The sequence below is a fragment of the Lissotriton helveticus genome, chromosome 5_1 (assembly GCF_964261635.1).
Source record: "Lissotriton helveticus chromosome 5_1, aLisHel1.1, whole genome shotgun sequence".
In the NCBI taxonomy this organism is placed as follows: domain Eukaryota; kingdom Metazoa; phylum Chordata; class Amphibia; order Caudata; family Salamandridae; genus Lissotriton; species Lissotriton helveticus.
Window position 1 is genome coordinate 1,312,710,944 of NC_136065.1, and position 22,443 is coordinate 1,312,733,386.

General features: G+C 44.7%; 1 protein-coding gene across 2 annotated transcripts in view; it reads left to right on the forward strand.

Moving 5' to 3' along the window:
• Window positions 1-944: 944 nt before the first annotated feature.
• Window positions 945-22,443, forward strand: part of LOC144753596 (phospholipid scramblase 2-like) — a 239,134-nt gene continuing 217,635 nt past the window's right edge. For both annotated transcript variants that reach the window (XM_078641239.1, XM_078641240.1), the window contains exons 1-2: window positions 945-1,118; window positions 16,599-16,629. In XM_078641239.1, the coding sequence (XP_078497365.1) occupies window positions 16,599-16,629 (31 nt within the window). In that variant the 5' untranslated portion in view covers window positions 945-1,118. The remainder of the gene's footprint in view (window positions 1,119-16,598; window positions 16,630-22,443) is intronic.

Here is a 22,443-nt window from a genome sequence, read left to right on the forward strand (position 1 = left end):
CCAAAGCAATATAGTATCAAGCATGTTTTCTTGATACTAGGTATCCTGTCACCTTCAGTAGTTGCTAAATATGTCTAAAATCCCTCTTTTCAAGCCGTCTATGATATTGTGGATCCCTATAGGAATCTTTCAGGTGGGTGAAATTTCATGTTGCTTAACAAACGAAATATGCCTTGAGATTGTAGACGTAGAACAATAAAACATACAATTCAATTCATGTAAGTGAATGCGTAGTACATAAGTACAAATATGCAAATGTCAAGAAAAATCACAGTAAAGACAATAAAACAATCAGTTACTGGTAGTACTGCTGATAATGTTCTAAATATTACCAACCCATATAAATGTTTGCGCATCAAAGATTACGCATGAACAGATATGCCTTTAATTTTATAATTTCCACAAGTCAGTTATCAATTAAGCTTGCACATGGCTGAAGAAAACATGAAGGCAGTGAAGATAAAACCCTATGTGTGCACATCGCAGATTCTAAATGCATAGAAATGTCTTTAATTTTCTAGTGTGCATGTCAATTATTAATAAAAAGGTTCACATCACTGAAAAAAGCAAACATGAGGTCGATTAGGAAAAAAGAATAGGTGTGCGTGTCATAGAAAGCATGCAGAAACAGAGTCGTGTAGAAATTGATTCGGGCAAGTGTTGACTGAATGCAATTGCGCAGTTGTAGTTCCTCCCCATACTCTCTGACAAGATGTAAAAAAATAACAGCAGCCCCTAAACTTGCAGTCAGACTTTTGATTTTGGCACCTTGAATATGATAACAACAAGGACAATTTCGACCAGTAACTGCACAGCAGAGCACGCCCTCTCGACTTGGCAAATACTAGATGAAAGTACAATTTAACGAGCGCTGGTGCGTCACAAGAGATAAGAGATATCACCTCAGACAGCTCACGTGTCAAGTACACAAATTGGAAGCTGTCGGGAAGACATGAGTCAGTCGCACAGATGACCACAGAGACTGAACCTGAACAGCGTGAAGTGTAAACAGGGGTACGGAGCTGGTCGGATAGTGTTCACAGATGCGTGGTTGAACAGATTCTGACAAGCAATCTCGTAGCCGGATGTAGAGAAGGCAACTTCATGAGAGGAATGAGGTAAGTGTATTAACAGCTTGTCATCACATCCTCTTACAACCGTAGACGTCAACTCTTTTTTCACCAATCGTCCAATTGCACCATCGCCACAATTCGGACTGAATGAGGGTGGCATGGAATGGCTCAATTAAAGTAGAATATGATTACACTAGAATAAACACTCTATATAACTATGTCATGGTACACCTATAATATTACAGTATAACAGTTGCTTGATTTTCAGCAATGTGTGCGCAGGCATCGTGACGACTCTAGACGATGCTGGGGTTGGCACGAAGAACTGGCAAATCCAAGATCTCGGTCGAAATGTATACGCCCTGCTGATGCTTGCTTAACACAGAGCGTAAAAAGCAAATACTACGGGCAACTGTGGGATAGAACACATCTGTCAGCAGGCTGGTTGAGACTAGTGAATGGAACGGATTCATAATCTAATAGCCTTTCGATGAGCGAATCACTGTGAAGACTAATGTGAATTTCTGAGAGAGATGGAGAGGTAGATATTGTCTTAGTGTTACTTCGCAAAGGAGGGCTAAGAACCTGGGCTAAATGGCTCGAGGTGCCCAGGAGGAATTTGGGGATCATCTGCAGCCTTAGGCTTTGTATCCTTTAAGGAACAGTTTTTAGCCTAACTCCAGGTGAGTAAAGTATATTCTGAAGCTAGTAATCAAAGAACATGAATGTACTAAAGGTACCGAAGTTATTAGAAGTGGATAATATTGCCCTTTGATAGCCTCTCTAATCCTGATATCTCTATTCACGTTATATATACACGTTCATAACATTTAACTTCCTGGCGAATGCAGACATTCTGTTTTCTAAAACCACTAGAAAACAAATTTTTTGACCTGTAGCGTGTGTGCATTTGTACTATCTTTGATCTCTGCTTTTATTAGTTGTGTACCCTCAGAGTGTGCAGGTTTCCTAAACTTTACAGTTTGATGTATAGAGTTTTTGATTTTGTGCCTTGTGCATGCCAATCTCTTCATGGGATCATTGGAAGTTCAGTGGACTGACCGTCATACATACATTTACATAACATTGAATTGGAGTGTGTTGCCCAGCTGAAAGCGCCAATGGTAGTCGGTCACGGTAGACCAGGACCTAGGTGCAATTTCAAGCTGACTGTGAGGGGGCCGGAGTCCGATACATCAACTAGGTTTGGCCCAGTCAGAGGTTTTACTAAGGGACTTTTTTCTGGAAGTCATACTTTTTTAGCGGGGTGAGGTATGTGCGAACAGGAACAGGAACACCACACGGAGCAAGGCTGCAGGCTTTATCTGAGGAAGTGCGATAGGCATTCGATGAGGTATCACTGAAGCAGTTGGTCTTTGTAGTAAAAGGGCCAAATGGCGGAAGACCGGTACCTTTGCGATACAACCATGGTGCAAAGTGTTAGTGTGGGATTTACTATCCAATCCAAATCAGGATTCCCGTTGGATAGTATCCCAAAGAAACGCAAAGTTGTGCTATCGGTTGCTTTGCACTAATTTGGATCACATAGGCGCTCCATAAGTGGTTTATGGGCATTATCATGCAACTACCCACGGGTATTGATGGAAAGCCCAATCTCCAAATATGGGTATATTGGAAGGTGTGACAAAATCTTACGTATGTTTGACGTAGGTGTAATGAAGAGAAATGTTTTCATTTCTGTTTGGTTTTCCAAATTTGCATGTGTGCTGCACTGTACCGTACACATACAAAATGGGAAATCTTTAAAGAACAAGTAACTATCTTCAGTAAGGCCTTATCTAGGAGAGACTAGCTGCAGATTCCTTACCTTAGAATTACCCCTAGACACCAGACTGGATCTGGAAATTTTTCTTTAGCAGTACCCACGCATGCCAGTAGGTGGCGTTGTTTGGCTCCACGTGTCATGGTCAGCGTTGTCTGCACCCGAAGTGACATGCGCAGTGCCTATATTGACGACATCCCAGCACACTGACAGCAGTTACTTTCAGCTGCTTACCACGCCAGAAGCACAGAGCTACAAAGTACACTGGCCACTAGTGTGGAAAACTAGGGCCCGGGAATAGCAAATCCATTTCCAAAGTGGGGAGTGTGGGTCATCTGAAAGAGATTTTTAGCTGCAGATTTCTTACCTTAGAATAGATGCCGAAGCACTGCCTACAGGAGGCCTGAGCTCCACTCAAAACATCTCTAAGTGAGAACTACCTTGGAAACTCCAGCGCACAGAACTGCTGATCTTGCACATTCTCTTCAGTGGCGAACAGATCTATCTAAGTCTCTCCCCACTGCTAAAACAGACCTTGCACCACCTCCAGAAGGAGATGTTATTCGTGACCCACTCGGCATCTGTGGCTGAGTTTGTCCACTCTGGTGTTCAGAAAAACCCACCCGATGTTAAACCACAAGGGAAATGCCTTGACATTCCACCCATACCCCACTATGTTTGGGTGCAGTACCCCATGGCAGTGGTGTTTTCTGTGAACATCTGCACTAACCTTCTCTTCATGGAGGGTAGAAAGGCTTTTAATGCCAGCCAGATCACCCAGAGCTCCAACAGGTTGATGTGGAGTCCTGATTCCGCCAGAGACCGGAGGCCTCTGGCCTCCACATCTCCCCGATGGCCATCCCATCCCAGGAGTAATGCATCTGTCACTACTGTTGGATCTGGTTGGGGAAGGGAGTGGGGTCTACTACTGAACGAATCACGGTTCATTAACCACCACTGCAGATCTGTTGCAGTTACCTCTGAGACCTTGACCATGTCTGAGAGATTCCCCTGAAGCAGAACCCATTGGAACTTCAGGTCCCACAGTAGAGCCCAGATATGGCAAAGGGCATGTGTCACCAGCAGGATGCAGGAGGCCATGAGGCCAAGCAGCCTCAGAGTCAGTCTCACCAAAATCGAGGCTGAAACATCAGTTTCATGGCCTGAATAACCTGGACTCCCCTTTTTTGAAGGATAGGGCAGAAACGGAACTGTGTGCAGAATAGCTCCGATGTAAGGGAGTGTCTAAGAGGGAGTCAGGTGAGACATTGGTACTTTTGATAGTTAATCACAGGGAGGACATCCGCCGTAGTCTGGAGGTGGGAGACGACAACCGGGGGTTCACCCGTCTTAAACAGCCAGTCATTGAGATAGGGAAGACTGGAATCCTTGATCTCTGCAGATGAACAGCAACCACTGCCATCACCTTGGTGAGCACCCGGGGGGAGCACAGCAGAATGAAAGTGCTCATGGCCCGCAGGTAACGCCTGTGGGCAGGCAGGACAGAATGTTGAAATATGTGTCCTGCAAGTCCAATGCTACTATCCAGTCTTCTGGGCCCTGAGCAGACAGGACCTTAAAAAGAGGGAGCATTTTGAACTTCTCCTTCTTTAGGAAGAAATTGAGAGAGCACAGCATGAGGATAGGACAAAGGCCTCTGTCCTTCTTGGACACCAGAAAGTAGCATAAATAGCAACCATGACCTACTTCTGGCATCAACACTCTCTCCATGGCTCTTTTGGCCAAATGAGCTGTCACTTCCTGGCGGAGAAGGGATAGGTGGCTCTTCGACAGTCTATTGTAAGTAGGTGGCATGAAGGATGGCTTAGTCTCGAAAGCTGAATTAGTAGCCTCTTCGGACAATCTGCAAAACCCACCTGTACAATGTTATGGGATGTCAACGGGGCAGGTGATGGCAAATTATGATGCCCACTGGGTGTCCATGATGGTAAATGGGCAGACTAGGAGGGTTTTGAGTGACCCAATTGCTAGCATCATTGACCCACGGGGCCTGTAGTTACCTCGTCCAAGGCCATTCAGAGGCTGGGAAGCTTGTGTGCCAAGGAAGCTGAATGGGTAAGGATGATACTGGAAGCCCCTTCCATGCAAAAAGAGCAAAAGGCAGATTGAAGGGGACAATGAACCATGGATAGGCCCAAGGACGTGGCCCTAGTCCTGCTGTCCTTAAAGCACCCCATCGCTCATTCCGCCTTGTCTTTGAAGAGACCAGAACCATCAAAGAGCATGCCCATGAGGAATGTTTTGACTTTGGACATCGCCAGAAAAGCCATTAATCATCAACCAGGTGTGGTACTGCAGGGCCATCATTGACAAAACCGCTCTGCCTACTGAGTTGGTGGTGTCTGGTCCACATCTAAGGGTGAACTTTGCTGGGCCCCTCTCATCTGCAACACCCTGGAAGAGCATCGCACAGGCCTCTTATGTAACTGTTGGCAGCACCTGCACAACTGTATCCCACAGAGCATGGGAATAGTGACTCAAAAGGCTTGCAGTCTTCATTGACTGCAGTGCTAGGCTGGTGGAAAAAACGATTTCTTGCCTAAGTTGTTCAGCCTCCCGATCCGGCAGTGTGGTTGGGAATGTGCCAGGATTTACGTGAGAAGTCGAGGCTTGGACCACCAAGCTCTCTGGGTAGGGTGTTCTGTGAGGAATTTGGGGTCCTCTGGACCGGGGCAGTGGTGGTCAGCAATTGTCCTGTTCATAGGAGCCCCAGTGTTGGGATTTGATGAAGCCCCAAGCAGGACGTCAGTTAGTGCTTCGTTAAATGGGAGAAGCAGTACTGAGGGGGACACTCCCAGTTGAAGCAATTCCGTCGAGACATTAGTCTTGCCTGCCACAGAGGGCAAACTAAGGTTCAGGACCTCAGCCACCTTCCATACCTTCCATACCACTATTGCGAATGAAGCTCCCTCCTCCCTAGCCACATTTGGGGAAAAAGCATGCCAGGATCCAATATCCAGTCTGCTGGCATCTGCCATATCCATGTTGTCCATGTTGGTATCATAAGGCTGGTATTCTTCAGTATCCAGGGACCTCTCTCATTTTTCCCCGAGTCCTAGCCCATAAGAATAGGGCTCAGGCTCCGGTCTGGAAGGCATGGCTCCAGTCAACATTGGGCAATGTTCTCTGACTCAGTGTCAGTCGAGATGTAAATAGTGAAGGCGCCACAGGTAGGCCATGGTGGCACCGGGTGCTTCATCCTCGGGACTTGTGCGGGGTAAGGTCGTCATGGCACAACTGGCACCAATCTCATCCATCTGTGAATTTCTGGGGACTGACTGGCACCGGAGCTGCTGGTGTGTATTAAATAGGGGCCCCTGCTGAACCTGCATGGCTCAAAGGCACGCTGGAGAGAACGGGCTACCCAAATATGTAGGCATGGCCTCATAAAATGTCCTAAATTGAGTAGGGGCCTCTCCATCTCCTGGAAACTCAGGGAGGTCCATATGCTGCCCTAACCACGGAGCCAAGCCTTTAGTGACGCTCCCTCATCTTGTTGGCCGACGGGTGGGGTGAAGTTGAAGAACGCTTTAACTTCTTTTTGTGGGGGGACTTACCCAAAATGCCTGATGACTTTGAGTGTGATTAGCTTCTCAGACTCTGAGACCACTACTTGGACCTTCCTCCCAACCGGGATCTGCATCATTGCCTCATCGTACATCGAGCCACTAGGAGCTTGAGGGATTGCTCTCTCAAGTCCTTCCAGTGCATGATGCAGCACATGGTCATGCTCAGGACACCAGATGCATACAAGGCGCGGGTTCGTCACTAACAGCGAGTGTTGAGATGCGCAGCAGGGATTGAAGCCAGCCTTTTTAGATGACATACCTGCCGCACCAGAAGGAAACAAGCATCGAACATGCAATAGGTCTTGCATTTGTTGGAGTTGCATTATGGCAACTGTGCATACATTTTTTTAAAGCACTGTTTAATTTGTAAGAAATGTTTAATAACAAACATTGCTTTTTAGGACATGAAAAAAATAATATCTTCAAAATGAAATACTCCAACTGAAAAAATGAACTACAGGAAAATAAAGAACAATGAGGCAGTGGACTAACCGTAACACATCACCTTAACCTGGTTCTCTGTGGCGGGCTAGTTGAGAAAAAAAAGCAATGGTTAAGGCTAATATTCTAGACACCATGTCTCCTCAATGCTTCGGGGGATTTATAGTGAAAGGACTGTGGCTGTTCCATTATTACTGGAGTTGGAAAGCAGGAACAGTGTCTCATTGTTTGAATGCAGAAAAACCTTAATAACAGACCTACATATTAGAACAGTATATGGAAGGCATGGGTAGTTAGGTGGTGATAGTTTCTATTAAAACAAGCATTTGGCATTGAATTATGAGCTGGAGGGTTTCAAAGGAGACTTCAAAGAGGCAATGGGCTTAATGGGTGTCATTCCGTATAAAAAGGCTCTCAGTAGTGAAACAGTCAAACATAAATGTTGCTAAAGACTACCAACCACAGCTCCTCACTTTCACATTGGAATACTGGGAGTGCATGGTCAGAAACTACGGAAAGTCTCTGCTACATATTCAGGACTTGCATGAGACATTCATTGCTTGAAGAACCAACAACACAGCCTATATTATTAGCTTGAGACATTTAACAAATTAAGATATGTCAGCAAGATGGAAAAGATCTCCATGACCACTGGCACTGGAATCCTCAAACAGAAATGGGGATTAGTTAATGAGGGGTCCAGCCTCAGTCAAAGGATTCCACCAAGAGAAGATATGAGATGTTGACTGACTTTGCTTTAGGAGGCGTTGTTGTGATCACTGGGGCAGCATGGAAGCAATGTTAAAGAGTCAGGTACAGTGGCCTTGTTGAGATAGGAGGCCATGGAGAGACAACTGACAAAAACCGGTGAGGGCCTCCACCGATTTATGGAAGTGACCCTCAGAGAGTCATAACCTCAGAACAGCACCTCTGAGATCTAATATCCAAACTGCTACTTCAAATTACATGAATAAGGCTTGTTCCTACACTCCACGTGGAGGCACTCCCATCCTCTATAAAGGCAGAGACAAATAAGGAGAAAGTATACTGCTTTTGAAAACTCTGAGAAAAAAGAAAACACAATCAGGCACATGCATCAACAGAAATTGCATTCGCAAATGGTGCGAATCGCAAAATTCGGCCGTTTGCGAATGCAATTCCCATTTTTGGAATGCATTATCATTTTTGGTATTTTCGCAATTTAAGAAATCGCAAAATTGCGATTTCTTAAATTGCGATTGCATTTAAGGAATCTCAAATTGAGATTCCTTAAATGCAATGCATCAAACGTAAAAAATTTGCGAATTCGCAAATAAGGGGTGCAAATTACCATGAAGTTGACCTTCATGGTAATTTGCGAAAACTTTGAAAAATGCACTAAAGTGCATTTTTCAAAGTTTCATTTTACACACACACATGCCCTTGTGGGATGTGTGTGTGCATAATGTACTTATGGGCAGATTTCAGGGGTGCAACAGGGTGTCCTTTGGACACCCCTGCACCCTTGAAATTGCATTCTTAATTCGCGAATTTCTAATGGTGAATCGCAAATTAAGAATGTCATTCCCATTCATTCCTATAGGCCTCTAGGCCCATAGGAATGAATGGGGTGGTATTCCTTAATTGCGATTCTCAATTAGAGAATCGCAATTAAGGAATTTTAGGGATTCGCTATTTTTTTTGCGATTTTTTGATGCATTGCATTTTGCAATTCCTTAATTGCGATTCCTTATTTTTCGCAATTAAGGAATCACAAAATGCAATATTGATGCTTGAGGCTGAATCTGTGCAAGGGAATGTGCCAGGGTCATACGAATTCCCCCCCCCCCCCCCCCCCCCCCCCCCCCCCCAAGCAAATAAATAATGTAAGGCCTGTCTTTCATTGTACTCAGATGGCTCTGGGGGAGAAGCTCTACCTACGTCAAAAGTTCAAATTCTAGGAAGGGCAACTAACTCTGTGATCCTTCTCACTATAATAAAGTGAGCATCATTACATTTGGACAGTGAAACACTCATTATTTAAAGTGTTAAGATCAGTCAAACGAAAACACATTGGGGCAGATTTACAATAACTGGCGCATCCCCAGGGATGCACCAGTAATTGTGCGCCGCAGCTCCGCCACCCATGGTGCGCCGCATTTACAATGCAGTAAGTATAAACAATTCCCAACAGGTATCAATGGAAAGACAATTCAACGGGTGTATGCAATATGCATTACAAAAGAAAGAAAAAAGGAGTCACTATAAATTTGAGAACAAACGGGTATTATTCACCATTTAGAAAGCAAGGCAGGTCTTTTGCAAAATCATACAGTTAAACAGCACTGTATACAGTAAATGGGGTGACAACCCGGTGGCACTTGGTGCAAGTGATATATACATGAATATATACAGTGAATAGTGATGGTGGTGCAAGTGCAGGGGTGAAAACAGCGTGGTCGGCGCAAAGTGGCAGTGAAAAATAACAGAGTAATGGCTCCAGGGATTTAAGTAATAATCACTTAAAACAAGATTCAATTTCAGGAGTACAAAACACGTAGGGCGCCATAAAATTAGGCTGTGTGGTCGACGGCGTTTCGATCCTCATCAATCGGGATCATCATCAGGACGGGGTTGTCGGGGAAAACAGTGAAGTCCGCTGCTGTCAAAGTCGTGCGGTCGGAGGGGCTGGATACGTGGGTCCAGAGCTGAATGAAGGGTAGGGGATGCTTGAGTCGGCGGGGGTGATCTGCGTCTGAATGAATCAGAGGTATTTCTCGTGGGTTAATCCGTGGTGTAGCTTCAAGCAGTGAGTGCTCCCGCATTCACTGCTTGAAGCTACACCACGGATTAACCCACGAGAAATACCTCTGATTCATTCAGACGCAGATCACCCCCGCCGACTCAAGCATCCCCTACCCTTCATTCAGCTCTGGACCCACGTATCCAGCCCCTCCGACCGCACGACTTTGACAGCAGCGGACTTCACTGTTTTCCCCGACAACCCCGTCCTGATGATGATCCCGATTGATGAGGATCGAAACGCCGTCGACCACACAGCCTAATTTTATGGCGCCCTACGTGTTTTGTACTCCTGAAATTGAATCTTGTTTTAAGTGATTATTACTTAAATCCCTGGAGCCATTACTCTGTTATTTTTCACTGCCACTTTGCGCCGACCACGCTGTTTTCACCCCTGCACTTGCACCACCATCACTATTCACTGTATATATTCATGTATATATCACTTGCACCAAGTGCCACCGGGTTGTCACCCCATTTACTGTATACAGTGCTGTTTAACTGTATGATTTTGCAAAAGACCTGCCTTGCTTTCTAAATGGTGAATAATACCCGTTTGTTCTCAAATTTATAGTGACTCCTTTTTTCTTTTTTTTTTCTTTCTTTTGTAATGCATATTGCATACACCCGTTGAATTGTCTTTCCATTGATACCTGTTGGGAATTGTTTATACTTACAGTCTACACCCATCCCAACTTGGTCTATGGGTTCCCTCCTGTTCATCCTATGCATTTACAATGCGGCGCACCATGGGGCAAAAACAGCACAGATGCGTGACGCATCTGTGCCGTAAAAGTGTCGCATTGCTGAAGTTGCGTCGCAAGCGCGACACAGCTCCTGCAATGCTTTGGGGGGCCATATCTGTCCAATGATGCATCAAGCCTTACGCCTGCTTCAAGCAGGCGCAGGGTTTTGACGCAGCATTGGCCTAAAAGTGCTTGCATGAAATCTTGTAGATTTCACGCAGGCAATTTTGCGAGGCGCACCTGCCCCGGAACGCCCACCCTGTGCCGGAACGTCCACAGGTGGCGCAGGGCTTTACTGCCTAGATGCGTCACGTTGTAAATGGGTCGCAAGGATGCGCCACGTTTAAGCCGCTGTTGCGTGACGCAACGGCGGCGTAAACGTGGCGCAAGTCCAACATAAATCTGCCCCCATTATTTTTATCATTATTATAACAGGTGCAGTGTCGGTGGAAAGAATTATGGGGCAGATTTATGATGACTGTCGCATCCCCAGGGATGCGCCAGTCATCCTGCGCCGCTGCTCCGCCACCCATGGTGCGCCGCATTTACAATGCGGTGCACCATGGGGCAAAAACGGCACAGATGCGTGACGCATCTGTGCCGTAAAGGTGGCGCATTGCTGGAGCTGCGTCGCAAGCGCGACGCAGCTCCAGCAAGGCTCGGGGGTGCCCCATGTCCACAATGCTGCGTCAAGACCTACCCCTGCTTCAAGCAGGCGCAGGGTTTTGACGCAGCATTGACCTGAAAGTGACTAGGAGGCGTTCCTGCGCAGGAACGCCCCCCCCTGCGCAGGAACACCTCCTTATGGCGCAGGGCTTTACAACGTGACGCATCTCCTAGATGCGTCACGTTGTAAATAGGGCGCATTGTTTGTGCCGCCGTTGCGTCAAATAAAGTGACGCACCGGCGGCGCAAGCCCTTCATAAATCTGCCCCTAAATATATGCATATAACATAACTAGAAAATGGGTATTGAGCTGGGAGGCACTCACACACAGTTTCCATGCCATCTACTGTCTCTGTGGAGAAGAAAAAGCCTAGGCCCCAATCAAATGAGGTTTAACTATACGCTAGTGTTTAATATGTGGAAAAATAAATGTCAGTGCCCAATATATTTCTCAGGAGGCCAGTGCAGCTCTCACCACCCACTCTCCTTCTCAGCACAGCCAAATGACAGTACCAGTGCTATTTGCTTATCATCACACTCCTACAAATGTGACATTATGAACTATTCTTGGCAATCCAAAGATGTAAGAATGGCCTGGAGATGCTGGTATTAATATGTTTTATGCATTTTGCATTGCTAAATCATCTATCGATTTTTACAAATTGACAAGGCTACTATGTAGTGGAATGTCATAAAGATGTGCTGTGTCAAGAAATAGGTGCTGAGGTCGAGTACCGGCACACAACTGCACAAATTAAGCACTGCCATACAGCTAGGTTATTTAGGAAACTCGTGTGATGAAATGGAAAGGTTTAGAAAGTTGGTGTTAGTCTGCTGGAAATGAATTAACATTGCTCAGAATGCCCTAGGGAGTCAGAATAACGACAAGAAAGTTGATAGTAATAATAGGCGGAGTGTGAAAAACACCCTCAAAGACGGCTTAGCGAATGTGTCCACTTTGAGTTTAAACCGTCAGCATGGACTGGTATTTTACAGGATACCTTACAGAAAAAAAGAATTTAAGAAGTCTTTTAACGAAGTATCTAATCAGGTGATCATTAATAGTATTAATGTAGAAGGCCTGGAGAGCAGGGGCTCGGAAACTGAAACCTATTACTAATAGGTGAGTTTTTAACAGTCCAAGAGCTAAGAAAGAAGATGCTGATGCAGGCCGATGCTATATGTGGTCCAGGAATAATTTGTAGCAAATGAAACGAATTATTTGACTTTCATAAACTTAAATTCATTTGCAAAATGCCAAAAGCCCACTGGACACATTTACAAAACATTATCGGCAAAACCAGTAGGCTGATCTGAAAGATCTTTTATGTTGGCAAGTTTGTGTGTGATTGTGCAGATGAGTGAATGTGACAATGAACCAATGGGTGTATGGATAATGAGTGAGTATACAGTTTGATAAATAATGGAATGACTGGGTACATGGATGGATGAATGCGTGAGTGACAGTCACATGGCTTGATTAATGGATGAGTGAGTGCATTGGTGAGTGTGACAGAAGCAGCAACAGGCGAAGAGAGGATCCTTCTTTGACCACAGGGACTGCAGCAATATTCATCACTCATAGTGTTATCATCCATGTGTTCATTCATCATCTTAGCCAAACACAAATCCATGCTCCCACCTATCCATCACTCTTTCCTCAATTCATGCACACACTTTCCTCTACATACATCAGTTCAATTATTCACTCACTCCTTCCTCCATACACCAAAATCGGCACAATATGCATTCATCCATGCACCAATTCGTTCACCCATTCAAAAAACATCTAATCATTCATTCATCCATGCACTCACCCATTGAGTAATAAACTCACTCATTCATCAATTCGTTCACTAATCATTTGAATTATTCTGAGAATCAAACTCTCACCATCAACACTATGACATACAAAATAGCCAAACAATGAAGTATTGCTTTTGTAAAAAAAAAAAAGCCTGTCCAATTGATGTACCAATGATCATTTTAAAAGCAGCAGAAGAAGGAGCAGGAAAACTTTGCAATGGCATAGCTTTTTGACTGGTCATTTCTGAATAAAACCCTCAAAGACTCACACACTTCTACAAAGACTTATTTCAGAGCAACTAGTTGTGAGGAGTTGGGTTTCAGTTCCACCACATGCATGTATAAGAACCTAGAAAGTAGTTCATCTGCATTAACGTGCTAGCCTATTACATAGATGAGCCGAATACATCCACCTCTGTGGCTGCTTGGGAGCCTGTAGCCAAGCAGCAAAAATATGCATCGCTTGGCTACTACTATAGTTTATGGTAAAAAAAACGAAGCACACCTTGCCTATACGCCCGCCATTTTTAAGATTCATGGCATGCCGCCCATAAGAAAAGCAATGCCCGGCAGCCTATGTTGGAGATTAGGAGTGCCACACTTTTAAACAAATGAATAATGACCAAATAGAAGAGCGAGTTGTGTGACCTACATTGTTTAACATTAATTGGCGTGCCGCCCCAGAAGAAAAGCTACACCAGGCAGCCTATGTTTGAGATTAGAAGGAGTGCTGCGGCTTTCAAAACAAGCCCAGTCCCACCTTATAAGGAAGCCCAAATAAAACTATCCTACTAAAAAAAAGCGAATTCATGGCGAACATCAAAAAGTGCAAAGAGCCGAAATAAACCTAAATAAAATACAAGCAACAGAGTGGGAGGCACAGCAGAGAAGACAGCAGTAACATATCTGTGGCATTAAGAGGGAATGGGAGCAAGAATGCTATCTTTAAATGTAAGCAGGTAGGGAGCTAAACGTTGAACACAGACAAACAGTAACAACGCAGGAATCCAAGCAAAAAATAGTCCTCCAAAGCACAGATAAAGAACCATAGTGGAATTAGACAGTACTAAGTCCCTGCTCTGTAGGAAGAACAGAAGAGAGAAAGGAGGAGCAAAGAGGCAGAACTGACCACTAACAAGCAGGGATTTTTAAAAGACACTAACAAAGACAAATGAAAAGCAATGTAAAGAAAGGGGATGGACTTGATGCCCATTTACAGCAGGTTTCGAAGAGACAGCTGCGCTGTCTAGCTTGACCTAAACACCTCAAAACACTTCTGCAAAACATCACAAAAAGTTTGTCAAAATTTGACTAGGGTTAGCTGTCCTCAGATCTGCACTTACTGGCACGGAAAGAAAAGCACTGATGTCACCACGCTGGTGTCATTATGAACAAATGTGCATTTCACTTCTGGGGGGGACGAAGCAATGCTGAGTCAAGCAATGCCACCTGCTGGCGCGCAAGGATACTGCTCAAGAATAACTTTCAGATTCAGCGTTACGCCTGGGGATAATTCTAAGGTAAGGAATCTGCAGCTAGAAGTCTCTATTAGATGCAGAGCTTTTCCTTTCCTACCTCCTGTAGAAAAGCTATGCTTCAGAGAAGCACCCATCCGCAAGTGTGTATGCGTTGGCGCAGGGCTGCCAAAAGTACACCAGCACTGGGAAAGAAACAAAATGCAGCATATCTTATGGATATGATACGTTTTGCACTCTCTCTTTGACGCAAGGCAGATCAGCACCTTTGATGCAGCCTTGCAGTGCATCAAATATTAGTCAATCTAAACCTTTTCTCTTTTTTGGAACTGTGAATCTTTCAGTGGTGCAAGGCTTTGGCTGTATCCGATGCTGAGTTCAATGAGGCTGAATAAGTTCTTGCCGCGGGTCCGCTGAATTGGATTTGCTGCTCCGGAGAAACTGCAAGCATTAAAAACCTATTTACATAGTCCAGCAAGTTCAAGCTTTGTTCTGGATACACTGGGGTGGTTTTTCTAAGTCCTCCAAAGGTCAGGAAGCCCAAAGGTTTTTAAAGTGCCAGGCTTTCTGAGGTGGTAGGAGGAGTCCAGCTAGACAGACCCAGGGGTCCAAGTACCCTGGGAACAACACTTGAAGGTCAAGCCTTCCTCTTTGCAGCAATGGCCACCAGCAGGTTCCAGGTCGGGTCCAGTTAGTACTGACCAACTGGGAACTCCTGGAAAAGGGTCTCTTGCAGCTTTTTCTAGTCATGTAGTCACACAGGAGGTCAGCCAACTGACCTTTGAAGTCCACTTCTTTGTGCTGAGTGCAAGAGCAAGTAAGTTCACTCCTTCAGGGCTGCTCTCAGGTCACAGACAGCAGGTTGAGTCCACTTCTGTTCTTTTGCAAGTCCAAAAGGTGTTCTGAATAAGTTTTCTTGGGGTGCCACATTTATGCCTTGCAGTAGGTAATGGGTGTATTAGGGTAAATCTTAGACTCTCCCTAACCAACAGGGTAAAGTTTTTTATGGGTAATGATACCCAATTTTGCAGCAATTCTCATACCCAATCCATTGTCTCTGCTCTGAAAGCCGTTTTCACACCAGATCAGGGCTAATCACCCAGTGGGCAACTGCTAGAGAGCAAATGCATATTAGCTTCCACGGCCTTCAAACGGGGAAAAAGTAGTTTTCTATAAGGAATATTTTTAAATATTTATAAAAGATCTAACTTCACCATCAGTTGGGCTTTTTAGTAAATATTGAAAAGAGCAGATTAATCATTTTTCTAGTTGGTCCAAATGCAGAGGCAGTAGAATTAATATTCCCTTTTCTATAAGCCAGTCAGTGCTTTTCTATTGTGAAAATACCTTTGTTTGGTAATTATTGTAAGGATTTTACATTTTATATGTTCAACTTTAAAATACTACGCACCCTGCTTTGTGGGTTATTGGCCTGCACATGGGTGACTCATTAATATTTAAAAGGAAGGTTTTTTTGCTGTCAAAATGGGTTATTTTGTCAGGTTGCATGGCAGGATTTATACTGCACTAGTCAGGCAGAAATCATGTTTGCCTTGCCACGCAAGTGATATTTAACTTCGAGGCCCTAAATGCACTTTCTACACCATTTACTATAGATTTAAAGGAAATTTAAATGTGCCATATAGGAATAAACCAGAGCAACCATGTTTAAAGAGGGAGCACAGGCATTTTGCCACTGGTTAGCAGGGGTAAAGTGCAGAGTTCTAAAGCTAGCAAAGCAGCTAGGCAAACATCTAGAAGGGGCGGCATCTCGCAAAAGAAGGTAATTTCTTAAATACTTTTTGTAGGAAGTCAATGTTTTGAGTCCCAACTGTACAAAAATGTGTAGCTCTGAAGCCATACTTTTGCCCATAAATATCTCTTAGGTAGCTAATGAATACACAATATATACTTCCCTTAATTGTTAAAGTGTGTTTCTTATTTATATAGTGTTTTCCAAATGTGGTAAATCTATATGTCTTCAGCAGCGTTGCTCAATACTGAACAATCTTTTAAGCACCCAAGAATTGAATTCTATATGGCAAATATGTGGTGTAGCAAATATTCAGTTTTGCAGCAAATGTTTTCCAGCACAAAGTTAATGTATGATATCTCTGAAGATCATGTTGCATGCTTGGAGTGGTGGGGCAAGTTCCAATGAGACAAAATCATTAGTGCCAATTCTGTTCCTTTTCTTGCATCTGTAATTATATTGGTCTTTTTATTATTTACTGCAGATGGACACAGTCCTAATCCATCAAGAGACTGGTAAGCACAGTATTATACTTCTGTTTATCAGGTCAGAATTTTTTATATGGATTGTGATTTTATTGTTATCTGTAAAGATGTCTCTTTGAGAGAAGTGAGATTGTAATCTTTGCATTATATATTAGTCCTTCTAGAGCATGTTACGTTATGTTTATTTCCATAGTGCAGCTTATCACCCTGAAGGTATTTAGGTGCAGGAAAGTAGGCCCGGCGGCACACTTAGTTGAACAGTCATGTCTTCAGGTTCTTGCGGAAATTGATGAGTGAAGTAGCTTTCCTGGTGAACATGTAAGATCTAGGCAGCGATGAAGGAGAAGGTGCGCACTCCTGACTTGCTCCTGTTGATGTGGGAGACCCGTTCAAGGGAGAGAGAGGTAGATAGTAGCTGCCTGGAAGGTCGGAAGAGTTGAAGTCAGCCGTTGAGGTATCCTGATCTGGGGTTGTGGAGGGCATTGTAGGCGTGGATGAGCAGCTTTAATTAGCAACATTTCTGGATGGGCAGCCAATGTAGTTCAGTGAGTTAGGGAGTGATGGGAGCATTTCTGGGGATATCAAGGATGAGTCTGGCAGTGGTGTTCTGGGTGGTCTGGAGTCTTTGCGTGAGTTAGTTGGAGATGCCGACATAGAGTGCATTTTCATAGATGAGTTTAATGGTTATAAGGGCCTGGGTGACCGTGCACCTTTTGTGCATGGGGAGTCATTTGATAATCTTGGGAAGCATTCTGAGGATGAGGCAGCAGGATGCAATCACAGCATTGATTTGTTTATTCATTGTGGGTTTGTCATCAAGGATGATGCAGAGGTTTCTGGCATGGTCTGTGGGGCTGGGGGTGGGGGTGTGACCTAATTCGGATGGCCATGAAGAGGATTCCCAAGGGGAGCTCTTGTTTCCAAAGAGCAAGATCTCCCTTTTGTCTGTGCTGAGTTTAAGGCAGTTCTCATTTAGCTGTCCTTTTTGGACACATAGGAGGTGAAAGTAGTCCTGGTGGTGCAGTTTGTGTCAGTGAGGAAGAGGATGAGCTGATTGTCATCACATAGGAGACAATGTTGATGCTGTGGGCTCTTCTGATATGGGCAAATGGTCCAATGTACATGTCGAAAAGTGTTGGGAGGAACCCTGGGGGAATTCCGCAGATGAGCTTCTTGTGTCCAGAGGTGTAGGGGGGAAGTCTAAGTCATTGAGTTCTGTTGGAGATGAAGGAGATGATCCAACTCATGGAGAGTCCTTGAATTCATGAGTCCTGGAGATTGGAGATGAGGGTGCCATGGGAGATGGTGTCATAAACTGCTGAGACATCGAGCAGTAAGAGAATTGTTTGCAAGAGCAATTGAAGTCTCTTAGGTCTTCCATGTACCAGCATGCTTGAGCTCTTGTATGACAGATTTTCTTCATGGGAGCCAAGGTGTTGTTGCAGTCAGAGATGTAGTAGTTGAAAGGGGATAGGTGGTTGTGTAGGTCACTTGTGAGGATAGGCTGGTTAGCCCTACTCGTCGCCACAGATGACATCCGCACCCTCCTTGACCATGGACACACCGCAGCCCAGATCCTACTCGACCTCTCTGCTGCGTTTGACACCGCCTCCCACAACACACTCACGGCCAGACTCCACGATGCCAGCATACAGGGGAACAGCCCTCGACAGGGTCCGATCCTTCTTCACTGGCAGAACCCAAAGAATCAGGTTACTACCCTTCCTCTCCGAATGTACAGAAATCAACTGCGGAGTACCCCAGGGATCATTGCTCAGCCCCACGCTCTTTAACATCTACATGACCCCCCTCGCCGCCATCGTCAGGCAGCACGGACTCAGCATAGTATCCTATGCTGACGACACCCTGCTCAACATCTCCCTCACCAAGGCTCCAGTCACCACCAGACTCAACTTTCAGGAAGGAATGAAGGACGTTGGATCCTCAACTAGGAGAAGACAGGGGTCCTCATCCTTGGACCCTCACCCTCTGCGTGGGACAACACCTGGTGGCCTACCACCCTCGGAAGCCCCCTCCACCCCCACAGACCCCACCCAAAACCTCTGCATCGTACTCGATTCCTCCCTCTCCATGATCCGACAGGTCAACACCGTTGTCTCAATTTGTTTCAACACCCTCCGCATCCTCGGAAAGACCTCAAAATAGATCCCCCCTGAATCAAGGAAGACCATCACCCACGCACTCATAACCAGCAGACTGGACTACAGAAACACCCTCTACACGGGATCAATGGGTCTCTGCTCCACAAACTCCAGACCATACTGAACACTGCAGCCAGACTGGTCCTTGGCATCCCTCGACACTAACACATCACCCAACACTAGCGCAACCTCTGCTGGCTCTCCGTTGAGAAGGGAGTCCCTTTCAAGATACTCACCCACGCCTACAAATGCCACCACAGCACCCGACCCCAATACCTCAACGAGAGAATCTGCTTCCACGTACCCAAGAGAAACCTCAGATCTGCCGACCTCGCCCTCGCTGAAACCTGCGTATCCGCAGAGCCAGTGCAGGTGAAAGAGCCTTCTCCTACATCGTGGCCAAGACCTGGAATGAGCTCAAGATTGACATCAGACGTACCCCCTCCCTGAGCATCTTCAGGAAGACACTCAAAACCTGGCTCTTCGACTGAATGGAGCTGCTCTACCCTCCTCCCCCAGCGCCTTGAGGCCCTCACAGGTGCGTAGCACACTTACAATTACCCTGATTGATTGATTGAGATCTCAGGGTGAGGATCCAGTCTTCCCCTGTAATGTTGTTCCAGTTTGACGAATGTTGATGGCCGGCTTTGGTCAATGTGAATGAGGTAAGGTGGCAGAAGGTGATCTTGCTGCTGGGTGTGAAGACTGGAGCATGTGTGTGTCCGGTGATGTGAATCAGGCCTTGTACGAGTTGCGTGATTCCAATGATGTTGAGACTCTCTAGAAGGGCGATGGCTTTGAGGTCTGTTAGGTCATCGAGATGAATGTTGAGGTTTTTGGATCTGATGTTGATGGTAGTGATGAAGTCGGTGAGCAGGTTACTGAAGGTGATGCGGGGTCCTTGTGGCTGATATGTGAGGGAACCTGAGATGGCTGTAGAATGGCTGATTAGTTGGAAGTGCATATGTTCCATGGGTGTGGTGAGTTAATCCACAGCTGTTGTGCAGGTGATGACATATTTCCAGTGAGAAAGATGATGTCTGGGGAGTGCATGCTGATGAGGTCCCAGGTGTTGAGGAACATGCAGGTGGTGCAGGGTGACGTGTGTGAGGGGGGTGGAGTAGGAATGACGCTGCAAGAGAAGAGGCAGTGCACACATAAGAAAGGTCCTACTGTGAAATGTGGTGAGGAGTGGGGGCAGCACATATGCTGGCATCCAGTGTTGAGTGCTAACAAGCTGGATGAGTTATAGCGGTGGCCGTGGCAGACAAACAGGACATGGTGCTGATGGATTACGCAGAGGCCGCTGGAGGGGGAGGAGAGTGGGGTTAGGGAGGGTCAGGAATCCGCTGCAGGAGAAGGCATATGGAGAAACAGGTAAGGAGAGGCAGTGGTAATAGCATGGGAGAGTGGAGGTAGGAGTGGTCCCTGGAGGGAAGTAAGAAGTAAGGGAGAAAGGAGGAGAGAAGGCAGATATAGCAGACCAGGCAACAAAACAAGCACAAATATGGGCACAGAAAAACGAAGAGCACAAACGTGAGCACAAACACTGGACAGAGCAAACAAAAAGACAAAGCACAGATCAAAGAGGAGACAGAGGACAAAAACAGGCTCAAAAGACTGGGCAGAGTAAACAAAACAGGAACAAAAGTCAAATCATAAAAAGAAATGGGCACAAAAGGCAAACAGGCACAAAAGCCAAAGAACGAAATACAGACGGGTACAAAAGCCAAGCACAAAACAAAAGCATAGCTCAAAGCAAGAGTGTGAAGGAGTGAATGAGAGCAGATGGATAGAGAAAGAGGAGGATCTCAGCGAGGCAGGGCGTCCAAGCACACAGACGTTTCCAAAAGGACCTTACATAGGTCAAAAGACCAGTTCAAACTAAGTGGGAGCTGGGGCCTAGTCATGCATCTTTTGTTCTGTCCTTTATCTGTAAGTGAATGCCATTGACATTAGAAACCTCTGCCCATATGTTATGAGCTGTCTAAACTGATATCATCCTCTTTTTATTGCCCATTGTCTCCTTCCTCACTTGACTGAAATATTCCTAAAATTGATCCCATAACTGCTCTGCCTACTCCCTTAGAAAATATTAAGGCCATCTGAATTGCACCTCTACTCAGCTACTTTACATAATTTGAAATATGAAGGCCATCTGAATTGCACCTCTACTCAGCTACTTTACATAATTTGAATACATTTTAAACATACACAAACATTTTTAATATACCTATCAACATGTTACCTTCATCACAACATTACAGACAGTGGTAAGTACATTGAATTTGACCAATAGACTGAGGAGTTTTGTGTTATACAGCTTCAGCCAATTCTTTGTTTCAGGTTCCCGGCTCAGAGGCGGTGGGCGTGGTGAGGATCGCAAAGCAGGGCAGCGAGGCAGCGAGGCAGCAAGACAGCTTAGCGAGACAGCCCATGTGCGCTAGGACCAGCTGTTGCAATGTATAATGGTACTTATTTATGTAATTAGATCCAGTAGACGTTGGTATTCTTAAGTTGGTATTTATTGGTTAAATTAGGCAAAAGGAAGGTAAGTAGGAGTAAGGGAGAAGGCCCCACCGGGAGCAGCATCCAGCTGCTCAGCCCACTCAATCAAACTGACCACACATTCAAACCATGCACACAGGAACATTCTAATGACATCATACACACACAGGCTGAGCAGCAGGGAAAGAGATGAACAGGATATAACACATCTCCCTCTTTTAAAACAATGAAAACAAAAGAGAGAGGATGAAACTAAATACAGTAAGTCCTGATGATGATAAAATCAGGATTACAATTAAACAGTCAACATAGGAAATGAATAATTGTAAATAATATCATGAAATGAACAATCAACATAGAAAATGAATAACTGTAAATAATATCATGAAATAGCAATATATCATCATGAAAGATACATAGAGAGGAAAAATATCTTTTCGCACAAAACCAGAAATAATATCTTCTCATACTAAACGGAGAGAGAAATCACATACAACCATCCCCCATCTCAAAGAAAAACCCAAAATATTACCAATCATGCTAGTTGGCCAGACTGTCACGAAAAGCAATACTATGGAATCAAACTAAACAAAATAGCGTCCCAATAGAATAACAATTTTAGGACGTAGGAGTTACCACGTTGTCCAAAATCACTTAAATTTAGTATAAAGAACAAAACGCATAACACCTAGTGCAAGGGTACATGGCTACCTAACGACTCTCAATAACTGAACATCTCTAGTAGAATAGAGCACTTGTGTGGTTCAGGATATTAAACTTGAATAAACAGAGCTGAGGACTTTGCAGCCTCATAAAATTTGAACAATATATGCATCATAAAATTCTAAACTGTAGAACTAAACTTCAGGAAATACAGGAGCGCCTCAAACCATGAGCACGTATGTGGCTCCGCAGAATATATAAACTACAATTCCAAAAATGCACACTAGCATTGAACTCCTCAAAGTTCAAGAAAACAACGTGAACTTCTCTATCTAAAATAGAGCACTGTTAAATAAGTGGTTCATCAAAAATAAGTATAATAAATCTCAACACTTAATGAACACCTCAAATTAATTGAGCACAAATGTGGTTCATTTTCATAAATAAATTCAAACATTGCCAGAACTCAGCATATCAAAACTTGACCATTAAAATCAACCTATAAAGCAAA